Source organism: Engraulis encrasicolus, chromosome 1 (assembly GCF_034702125.1).
Source record: "Engraulis encrasicolus isolate BLACKSEA-1 chromosome 1, IST_EnEncr_1.0, whole genome shotgun sequence".
NCBI classification, from domain to species: Eukaryota; Metazoa; Chordata; class Actinopteri; order Clupeiformes; family Engraulidae; genus Engraulis; species Engraulis encrasicolus.
Window position 1 is genome coordinate 41,974,392 of NC_085857.1, and position 12,134 is coordinate 41,986,525.

The following is a 12,134-nucleotide window of genomic DNA, read 5'->3' on the forward strand; positions in this document are numbered from 1 at the left end:
GGAGTCAGGAGTGCCACCAAGGTAGCCTGATCATCATCGACTTTCAAATGTCTTGACTGCCCTCCTGTTCACATGGGTGATGGGCAAAAATACAGAGGCCCAATATAGTGGTCTACTCTGTGTGCGCTGTGTGATCACAACGACAAGGAGAAATCACGGTCATGCAATACATGCAGAATATTTAAAATGAGGGCATATCGTTTCAGTCATTTACTTTGAAAATGTAGGCTGCCCATTCACAAACACATTCACAAAGTAATAAACTGATAGTTCCTGGCCTGACCACAGTACAGGTTAGTGGCCGAACAGATCAAGGACTGGTTATTCAAATGGTGGACAAGGTCATTTACATCTTGTAAACACATACACCAGCTGTGCTAAATTTGAATGTATCAACCTGTAGGGTGTGGTGATTTGTAGAAAAGATATAGAGTAGCAGCTAACAGAGGAGGTTGGGGCGGGGGGGGGGGTCCTTCACATGCGTTTGTAGAGGTGGATCACGTTGTGACAGTTTGGACAGCGGTGTTCCACGTCCTTGCAGCCGTCTACACAGAATGGGATGAACGAGCAGGGCCAGCACCTGGAAAAGGAATGTTTACTCATTTCATTATTTTCTTCGTTCCTTACTGACTTAAAAGTCGTTTACACGTACACGACATGTATATGGATATTTTTGAAAATGCCAGGGTTTTGTCCTCGCATTTACACATAAACTGAGTTTTAGAATGTACATTTCAAAACTATGGTATTCCAAATATGCAGCCCTAGGTTTTTTGGTCGGCTAAACTGAGCTTTTGCTGCCTACTACCCAAAATCCCTTGCATCAGCTCGTGGTCACCGGCAACCACCAGATCAACTCTCTTGGAATGCTCTTTAGTTTGACGCTGTATTACGTTGACACTAAAATCGAAGAAATCAACATTGTAGTATCCAAGTATGATGTCGCTGACACTATTTATAGCCTACTTCGATAGATGAAATATCTGTCAGTCTTGCGTTAAGTCAACTAAGTAATGCTAACTAGTGGTGTCAACAATGATCGATTCGGCGATCCGAATCGATCCGGGCATGGACAATCCAGATCCAGATCCGGCAAGTTCCAGAATCAATCCGGCAATTTTTTTAAGTTTCAATTACTTCCATGGATATTTCGGGAGCAAATGAATGTTAAATTAAATAAAAACACTTCAAAACATTGCAAGACTGATACAGACTGATACAGAAAACAGCCAATAAATTGTTGCTCAGTATCTGACTACTTGTATTTCCTCATCATGGCTGAACATTTGCTTTGCGTTCAGTAGAAATGTAATGCATTGCAATGCATTGTAGAATTGAATCGAATCGGATTGGATCTAATAGAATCGAATCGAATCGGATCTACTACCTCCCGAATCGTGATCGAATCGGATCGTGAGGGCAGTGCCGATCCACACCACTAATGCTAACATGACAACACCAAAAACGTAACTCCAGTCCAACCATACTCCGGCTAACAAGATTTGTAATGGAAACTCAAGCCAGGCTGGCTTAACAGCACCATTCAGCTCGACATGACATGGCACGGCACAGTGGAAAAAAGCCTTAACCGGAACTAGAGGATCAGAAATTCTGTGAAAGCACCAGAGAGCATGACCAATGTTGAAAAGGACGGTGGTTAGGAGGATAGGCCAGAAATTATGCTAGACAGTCGTAGCCTACAGAAAGTTCAAGAGTTAAAGAGTTTTATTGTCATTTGCTATGTTTACATGAGACATTTAATTCGGAATTAACTTGCTCTAATTCGGAATAAAGCTTAATTACGCTTTGAAAACATCATGTAAACACCTCACAATTTGGAATTTAATGAAAGATCAAAGTATGAAACGAAAGTTCGAGAGAAGAGTAATGAGATTTGGAATGCCTAATTTACCACCTGCATTACTCAACTATCATTCACCTGAATTAGCGCGAAAAGATAGGCACGCCTATTTAACCAGCTGAATCTCATTCTCCGCTCTGCCATCATTCTGTGGAAATTCAGCGCACAGAAAATTTGGAACGCCCCTTAATTAAACATCCAGCATTTATTCTCCGCTCACCCGTCTCCAGTCAGAAATTTTCTTTCTCGCTCGTCCCACCACCTCTCCTTTCGCCTCCCTTCTACCACTGTACGATCGATTCGTCAGGTGTCTTGCAATACGCCACGTAATCTATCTCAACTTCTCAAGTGCAGTGGTCCCTGCGGACTCCGTGAAGCACTTTGATGATCCGTCCACCGCGTGGACAGCCACTCTCCTGCGAGAGCGGCACGATCACGAGAAGTCCGTTCTCCAGCGAGAACGAAGATGCCGGTGTTTTGCCCTAGCTTTCTTCCAGTTCACCCCGCTCCATTGCTCTCCTACCATCATCCACCGGGGGGTGTCCGTTCAGAGTTCACACATATCTGCGGGTGCAGATACTGCCCGAGCTCTCAGTGGCGCCCCGTACTCCCGAGCTCGAGAATGTTTGCTGCATAGACATTTCTCGGCCGTGGCAGTACTTCAGCACCACGGCCAGCGATCTTGCCCAATACGCCAAGTAATCTCTCAGCTTCTTGAGTGCAGTGGTCCCTGCGGACCCCGTGAAGCACTTTGATGATCAGTCCACTGCGTGGACAGCACGATCACAAGAAGTCCATTCTCCAGCGAGAACAAAGATGTATGCATACATGCTTAATCCAAATTTCAGAGAGTGAACTATTGAATTTGGAATTAAAAACCATCATGTAAACCTAGCTATGGTCATAGGACTGCCTAAATTTTCACAAACTAAACAGCTTCTAACAGGGTAACACAGATCGGACACTGCAGAACACACGTGAAACCAGCGCATACAAGGCAGAAACAGAAAAACAAATGAGGCAGACAACAAGAGAACGAGGCTCAGGTAATCAACAACTACGAACAGATAACGAGACAATGAAAAGGGAACAGGAGGCTAACAAGTCCAGGTGAGAACCATAGGCTCCAGGGGAACTAACAGGAGCAATCAGACGGTACAGGTGATACAAACGAGGGGTGGGACACATTATGGGTTCTAAGTTTTTATTTTCTCCTGACTGCGCGAAACTAACTGCGCACAACACAACCTCTGATTGTTGGAAAACGCTGGTAAAAAAACGTCGGTAAAAAAATTAGCTCACATGGTTGGCTGCCAGTGTCTTGTCCTTTCTCACAACATCGTGTTTACAAACACTGTGAACCCATACGGAATAAAAAATGATCAGAAACCAAAACCAGGAACTAAACAAAGACACAGAAGGGCAAAAATAAATGTTCTACAGGACGACAGGGCATACACAAATGGGGAAGCTGCCGACCCTTTCTCGTCTCTCTTCCTCCTGCTTCCTGTCCATATCTTCACTATCCTATCACACAAATAAAGCCCCCCCAAAAAATAAATAAATAAAATAAAAATAACAAAGCATGATATACTTACAGGAAGAGGAACATGCCACCGCATAAGAGCCAGGTGAGGAGGCCGCTGATATGTCTGGTCTCCGTGACGACCTGTTGCTGGCAGTGGGGACAGTGCGCTTGGCCGGGGACGTCCGTCAGACACTGGGAGAGCATTGTCACTACACAGTAATATAAAAAAAAAATCACTGTTACTAATGTAGAAAAGTAACTAGGGGTGAGACATTAATGCATTCATTTCGATTAATTAATCACACAAAAATTAACGCGATTAAAAAAAAAAACTGATTTTAAATGGATTGTTTAATTGTATTGTATTATTATTATTATATTATGGAAAACTCTTAAAATAAAGTGTTTAAAAAAAAAAAAACCCTTGCACTATAATATAGCTACATAGTTCTGGATTAGACCAGTGTGGAGGGCAGCATTTCGGCTCATGGTGAACAGTCTTCTGATATTGAGAAGAGCTCTCTCTTCTTTTAAAAATGAACAATATTTTTAGATTAAGCTTATTTATTGTCATTATTCAATGTGATCGCATTATCCATGTGAAAAAAATACTTTTCACTGTTTACAAGTCAGATATTTAAATGCGATTAAAATGATTAATTCATTAATTTCAAAGCCTATAGATTAATTCGATTAAAAATTTTAATCGAGTCCCAGCCCTAAAAGTAACATATCCACCTTGAAGACATGGTAACATTGAAATGTTAGTTTGGCACTGGTCTCTCTTTTTTGCCTTTTATGGCTTTATTCTACAATAGGACAGTGAACAAAAGGAAACAAATAGGGAGAGAGAGATGTGGGGAAGGATCGTCTGGGCTGGAATCAAACCAGAGTCCCACTGTTGGAGCTGCAGTCGGGCCAGTTTGGCACTGGTCCAAATGAAGGCATACAATATTCAAACTCTGTTCATATAACGCTTAAAGACTTGGAATTAATTTCGTTTCGGCTAACATTTGGTCAAAAATAGTGTTGATTTAGAGAGAGTTAATGCAACTCAATCCATATTGTGTAAATATTTGAGTTGAAATTACACTGGCCACCTGCAGAATTTTACACTGACATTTGACTCAACTGACTCAAATGTAATTTTCACTCTGCACAGTGTTATGAAAAAATGTGGATGTTGCATGAGGAATAGGGAAATGAGAGCAATCAAATATTGCAAACCGAAATGAAAATGAAAATAATCTTTTCTCAGACAGAGAGGAATCACACATTGTGCTTCTAATGTTTTGACATGAGGACAAAAGTCACTGATAATAAGTGCAATATCCAGACCATTTATGGTGTGCACACTAAATCACTAGCCTGTGTAGAGAGAGAGAGAGAGAGAGAGAGAGAGAGAGAGAGAGAGAGAGAGAGAGAGAGAGAGAGAGAGAGAGAGAGAGAGAGAGAGAGAGAGAGAGGCGCACGCACACACACACACACACACACACACACACACACACACACACACACACACACACACACACACACACACACACACAAACTAATGGTCCGTGATACAGGTTTGTCAGGAACTGGTTGGGTGGCATGACGTGTGTGGACTCACCCACTACTGGCTGGCCAAGCTGGGGCTGTACAAGCTGTGGCTGGTTCATCCCATACTGAGTAGGGGGAGCTTGAACTGGACCTAAAGACACAAACACAGACATAGGCACCAGGGTTGGAAATAAGCACCCGTCCACAAAGTTGCTTCACAAACACTAGACTACACTGGAGTCAGTGTGACACAGCGGCAGACACAATAAGAAAGACTGACAGATATTATAGAGGTCATGACAAGAAATAACAGGGAAAGGCCGAGAGGTGTTCCCCCATATCTTTACCTCTCCCAGTCACGCATGTAAAATTACCAAACTAATCCTAAAATGTTCTGTTCAAGAGTGCGTGAATAATAATTTAGGATTAATGTTAAGCATTAGGGATGCAATACATGCTATTCTAGTCAGACAGGCTGCGAAAATTACAGAAAATAAACAAGAGCGATCAGAGATAGCATCCTAACCTACTTTTCAGTGTCTGATGCAGCTGTTCACTTGGTCTGGTGATGTATACTTCTACTTCCAAACTAGCCATTAGCATTCACTACGTTTACATGATATTTTAATAATTCAGGATGAAATATTTCCATCGAGTTTACTTTGATCTTTCCTTTAATACTGAATTAAGAGGTGTTTACATGACGTTATCAAAGCGGAATTAAGCTTTATTCAGAATTAAATGGAGCTAATTCCTAATTAAATGTATCATGTAAACGTAGCTATTGAATCCTATGGTAGGCTGCCAGCTACTGTAGCTGCCAGCTGGTGTCATACAATTCCATTATCCGCTAGCTTGTAGGCAGAAATTGCCCGTCCAGACTCAGAGAATGGCTGGAAGTACAGAAGAAAGAAAAAAAAACCCCAATATTTAACCCTTGTAAGGTGTTCTGGTCATTTTGACCCGTTTTCAGTTTTTCGCTTGAGAAAAATAGTAACAGTTATTATTCTCTCACACTGAGATTCACTGGCTTTGGCTCATTTTCAGTGAGGAACATGAATCTGAAAAAAAAATAGTGAGTTTGGGCTGGAGTTTGGGCTGACCATGTCAGGGTATTGATCTGGTGGTCCTCCATCCACAGCTTGATTGGCAAGCTGAGAGGCTGGAGTATTGTCCTAGTTTACAAAAACTATCCTCAGCATTCAGGGGCATTGTCAGAATAGAAGGAATAATGTTTTGGCCCAAGGTAACTTTGTATGGTGAATCAGAGACGCGCCATTTGCAAAGATGAATCTGACCGATTTCATTCTTGCTGAAACTCCCTCAGATCATCACCAATCCTTGGCCAAATTTCACATCTTATCCAACACCTGGTCATCTCATGGTTAGCTAGTGACCTGGAGAGGCCTACGAACCACAGTATCTTGCACCTGCTGTGAAATTTGGCCAAGGATTGGTGATAATTTGAGGGTGTAACCATGTAACACCTTACAAGGGTTAACTCAAGGAGGTGTAACATAAGTTTTTTTTTCCAGAAATGGTGGAGTGTCTCTTTAAGTGTTTGCTTACCTGGCTGTGGGGGATACGGGGTGTATTGTGGGGGGTATGCAGCTTCAGTGCCTGGTTGTGGGGGGTACGCAGCTCCAGGCCCTGGGGTCACCGGGTAAGGAGGGGGTTGGTTTCCCTTCTCCATGGTCAAACAGCTGTTAAGACGAGTCAAGTCAATTTACATTACATTACATTACATTACATTACACTTAGCTGACGCTTTCATTTATCCAAAGCGACCTACAGTTATTATTTTTCAGGGTATTGGTTACAGTAATAATAATAATAATAATAATTGCATTTGTATAGCGCTGTATCATACAAGGGATGCAACTCAAAGTGCTTAACAAATGAGAAAAAAAGAACATAATTGTTAGAGATGGATTTAAAAGGAGAAGAAGAGAGGAGAGGCAGAGATAGCAGGAAGGCAGAGGAAGAAGAGATAGAAAGAGTCCCTGGAGAAATGTGGGATTAGGTGCCTTGCTCAAGGGCACTTCAGCCATGGATGGGGGAGAGGTCAGGTCAACAAAGAAATTTAAGAATAAGAGCGATTTGCTAAAACAAAAAATAAATATGTAGGGCAGGTTAATGTCACAATAAAACAATATCACAATGAAACAATGAAACAATGAGCTGACCGGGAAACCCATATCACAATATAACAATAAAGACCATAAAACAATCACAGTAAAACCATTAACCCCGCAGAGTCTACAGCATGTCAGACGTGGGCAAACTCAAGCTCAGGGGCCACATTGGGCACGCTGTGACATTTCATCTGTCCCTTATCGGCGCCTTTACAAGAAAAAACGTTGAATCCGAAGTTATTATCTCACCCAGTAGGCTATTCTTAAAATTGCTGCACAGGGCATGGCCGTAACTACCATTGAGGACACAGAGGTCATGTCCCCGGTTAATTTTTCAGAAATGTAGAATTTATGATGGAAATCGACATATGATCAACAATGACAAATTCAGTCTGTATACGCCACCTCCATTTATCCTGAAGGTAGTGATTAATGAAAACAAACTTAAGAGTTTGACTGAAGAGTTTGAAGGCGTCTAAATGTACAGAATGCAGTACAGCACGCAGTATTTGACCTTGGTATTTGAAAATGTCTGGTTACAGCCCTGCACACATGGGCTATATTAATTTAAATACATTTCAGTATAATGTGTAGGACTTAAATAGTCAACAAGTCATGTCAGCATACATCATTATCAACACCAGAAAGATTCCTGTCATATCCTGCCCTTCAGTCAATATCCTAAACCCAATGTGGCCCTTTGGCCAATATAATTGCCCACTCTTGGCCAATGTTACAACCATATGTCACCAAAATTGCAATGACCAAGTTACGTAATTCAGTCATTCCTAGATTAATCATAGATTAAGTTTTACAATGATGCCTCACACATGGAAATCAAATGATAATATCATAGATTGAGCAACGTGGGCTCTTTTGAATGTGTTCTCTTCTTACAGTAGAAAACAGAAAATTCTGCTGTGTGGAAGCAGGGCCGGCCTGAGGCATAAGTGAACTATGCAATGGCTATGCCACCAGGGGCCCCCGTGAGCAGCAAAGTTCCAGGAAGAAATTAACTCTCCACCATTTTCCCTCGACATATATTTGTTTCTCATGTACAACTTACTGCCACAAGGAATACCTATGTCCTTAGCTCCTACCACTCACTAGTGCAAGTAAATGAAGCTTATGAAGCATCTGATGCCGAGTAGGTGGTGGTATGGGGGCCCCGGATGAAATTTTGCTTAGGGCCCCATAAAGGCTTGGGCCGGCCCTGTTGGAAGTTTATCTTGCTAAAGAAGAAGAAACTCTCTACTGATGCAGCCATGCATGCAGACACGTAAGCCTGCTTTCATTTGACTGGTCACATTTCATTTGCCTCTCTTCATGGGCTGTTACCATGGGCGCCAAGTAATTTTGGAGGAGCAGTGAGGGCCAATCTCTCTCTAGAACTGTATGAGATAGGTCAACCAAAGATATACGTATGCTGTGTCTCATTGAATGGCGCACTTGTGCACCTTGGGCCCACAAGGGTGCGGGGCCCACGAGGGTGCTGGGCCCACCGGTGAGTCAGTTAATTATGATGTGCCCCTTTAAGTCAAAAGTGCCCGGGTCCTATTTCTCCCCCAGTCCAGCCCTATAGGCACAACCCTGAAGAAACATCCAGCCAACCAAACCTGCTTGAGCAAATACTGTAGCTAGTTCCTTGTCAATAAGGGTAAAGGGTAAAGCTCCACCATCTGTCTTTCCATGCCATGACTTAAGGCAAAATACATTCTTAAGAGTTGCATTTCCAGCCTCATTTCAGGTAGAGGAGGTGATTGAATCCGTATAAGGGTCAATGACATTTTAGTAGTAGCACACGTCACGTCAGGGTGGTGCAACCACAGCTAATGCCACTATTGTACGTATTAAATTATTGTATTTTATTCGCTTTTAGTGGATCGTCAAAGAAGTACATTCTTTGCAGTAGATTGGTTAACAACTAATTTATTCATGTGTGTTAGCAGTGGTGGTTGTACCACCTGTTGTCTGAGCCCCCCTAGAACAGTGTTTCCCAACCAGGGGTACGTGTACCACTAGGGGTACGTGAGCACACTGAAGGGGGTACTTGGAACAATGTAAATTTAACAAATGTATGGAGCTTTGTAACATTGAGATAGAGAAAGCGATACAAAACGTGACTGGGGTAACTCACGGCACAACAAAAATGCTTAGGGGGTACTCAAGACAAAAAAGGTTGGGAAACACTGCCCTAGAACATCATTAACCCATGAATTTTGATCAGCCTTTTCCATCTTCCATCCACACCAACCTGCACAGCTTTCAGAAAATGTTTTGATCTTGGTGAGTGCCTTTACGTGCTAGACAAGATTTCTTGCCACATGACTTCTTGAGAACCTAACCTAACACTGTTTTCTTTAGCTGGATTTAATGGATTAAAGACAACTGTGGAAGGACGCTGTCATGGCACATGCCTTTGCTTCTTTAAGGAGAAACAGCTATTCCCGAAACCTAAACAAAAATCTGTTTTCATAAGAGACAAATAAAAGATAAGAATACGCTAGACATCGCAGTAATTTGACTGTGTAAAGTATGCTGCTTAGGTGGAAATGAATGCAAGATGACATGACAGCCTAGTTTTGAACTGCAGTACACCACACAAGAACGCACCTTATGCCATTTATGACAATTTGAACAGCAACGAGGTGTACAGAGTAAAATGAGATGAGTTAATCATTCTCAACGGCGCTATGGCAACGGTGAGGGGAAACTTGGCACATAATAGAGAACAGGTATTACAAAGATTTACATGTACTGTCACCATGTTTAACTTTTTTTTTATCACCAGCCAAAATGGTTAGATGATGTTAATACTAGCCAAACACACATTCATTATGGGTCAAAGTGGCTAGTACGTTGTACTTTTCTACCAGCCAAACTGAAATTTTACCAGCATTAGACTGGTGTTAATGTAGAGCCCTGACTGTAACTGAAGGAATATGGACCACTGTGAACGACCAGGGAGGTTTCACGTGACCATATAGACCATATACCTGTACATACAAAACATCTTCAACACTTTTTAAACCTTTTTTTTTTAATTTGTAAGTATTCTACTACATTCAAAGCTGCCCACATTTGAACAGACTGTAAAAGAAAACACCTTCTCTCTGTCTCTGCTTTTAAACGTTCTTTCTTTTCAGGAAGTACATGTCTGATCTTTGCCAAAAAAAATAAAATATAATGTCACTCACCTGTATGTTGTTATAAAGTAAGAGACACAGAAGACGAAGTCTCAGAGTAGTTGCCACACAAAGAGCGATTAAGAATGGACTGCTCCTCTGAAGTCACAAATGGGTGTGTCACGTTACCTGCTGATGTCGACACAGAGGTGAGAGGGAGAAAGGTTGGGTTGTCAGATACATGGGTGGGTGGGTGGGTTGGTTTTGAGCAAACATTACGCAATAGCCTCCAAAAGACACACACACGCCATACCATGAAGCTGGAGGGTATATGGGTTCACCGTGTTTATCAACATGGTGTGATGTATTGTGATGAGGGGCAAAACACTGGCAGCCAACCACGTGAGGTCATTTTTTGACCGACAGCGGTTTCCAACAATCAGAGGTTGAGTTGTGCGCAGCTAGTTTCGCGCAGGGGAAAACAAAAATTTAGAACCCATGTATAGCAGTCTCCCCAGATTGTTTTTTTTCCCTAGCAAAAAGGGCCATCAGATTTCAGCAAACACATTGCAAAGTTGGTTCATTAGTGGGACATAAAAACTGTCAGCTGATCACAAAATATAGGCTACTGATGATGAATAATTTGAAAAGCTCAACATAATCTACATTACATGTGTTGCTATGAATTTGTCTGCTGAACTAAAGCAATTCAGCCTTTTTCATCCCAAATGTACTATATGGCAAATGTAATGCCCTAGAACCACGATTGAAAAAAATAAAAATAAAACAAAATATAATTCTCTGGAAGTGTTATGGAAAATAAAAATGTCTTGCATCGATCCTAATAGCTTTCAAATCTCTTCGATACTTGGTTTAACCAAGAGCATAACAACTAACATTTCCCAAATGGCATGGTTGACCCGCCTCCCTTGGTTTGCTATAGGTCGTTTTTGCTTCCTGACAAAGTGGGAGGAGTTCCCGTTTTTTCGAGAGCTCAGAAAAGTACTTGCATTGCTCTTGACCTGACTAGTAGCAACGCTGAAGGTGTTACGTCACTAGGCAGGCACGGCCTGGCTAGCATCCTAACAGGAATTCCACAAATGCCAAGTCAGATGCATTGACACTGCTTCTGGAATATCCTGTTATCTCTTGTGTAATCAGACCATAATGGCTTGCTTGTGAGGTTGCCTATAGTATATCCTTAGGATTAGTTCCCCAATGGAAAGGCCCAACCACATCCAAACATCAACTCTCTTCTTGAGAGCGTGTATGAAAAGGATTTTGTGGAATTTTGCAAGAACCTGTGCTGTAAAGGGTGACTAAGCCTACTGCATATAACCAACACTAAAAAACAAAGTATATTGTGTTTGATTTACATTTAATGTGTAGTGGCCTACATATAATGTAGGCTTACTGTTAGAAATGTTGACTATTCTACTCCAAACTTTCTCCAAAGGGAAACCTTTTTCATTCAAGGGGCCACTTCAAATTTTATAAGTCCTCCAAGGCCGTACTATGAACACAAACCAGGATTTCCCACTGCACTTTGAGCCTATATTTGAAGATGGACACTTTTTCCACACACTTTTCCACTCCACTCAAGCCTAGGTGACCTAAGCATGAGTAACCAGTGAGTGAGGTACGCTACGTCACTCACTAGGAATTGGTTAGAATGGTCCTGACTTCCGTGTTTACATTCCGCTTTTAGACTGGAAGGGTATGTTACGCGCGCGCACGCACACACACACACATACACACACACACACCTGAGCCTCGTTGGCTGCTGATTACTGCCGCAGTCACTTTGCTGCGTACCATGCTACACCCACACCTGTTAGTATTTGCGTTGATTGATGATTACGGCAGCAGAGGATATTAAGTAAGGGTTAACGTTCGACGAGAAGGTCGCTACCGTGGAATAGCAGCACGACAGAGAGAATCTT

The 12,134-nt window shown here is 42.0% G+C and overlaps 1 protein-coding gene across 1 annotated transcript in view; it reads right to left on the reverse strand.

The window, feature by feature from the left end:
- Positions 1–12,134, reverse strand: part of LOC134452237 (lipopolysaccharide-induced tumor necrosis factor-alpha factor homolog) — a 31,622-nt gene that overhangs the window by 12 nt on the left and 19,476 nt on the right. Inside the window, exons 2-6 of the mRNA XM_063202600.1 lie at positions 10,264–10,383; positions 6,501–6,634; positions 5,002–5,082; positions 3,460–3,598; positions 1–580 (exon numbers count right to left, since the gene is read on the reverse strand). The exon at positions 1–580 is cut by the window's left edge and continues 12 nt beyond it. Of these exons, the coding sequence (XP_063058670.1) occupies positions 475–580; positions 3,460–3,598; positions 5,002–5,082; positions 6,501–6,624 (450 nt within the window). The 5' untranslated portion in view covers positions 6,625–6,634; positions 10,264–10,383 and the 3' untranslated portion in view covers positions 1–474. The remainder of the gene's footprint in view (positions 581–3,459; positions 3,599–5,001; positions 5,083–6,500; positions 6,635–10,263; positions 10,384–12,134) is intronic.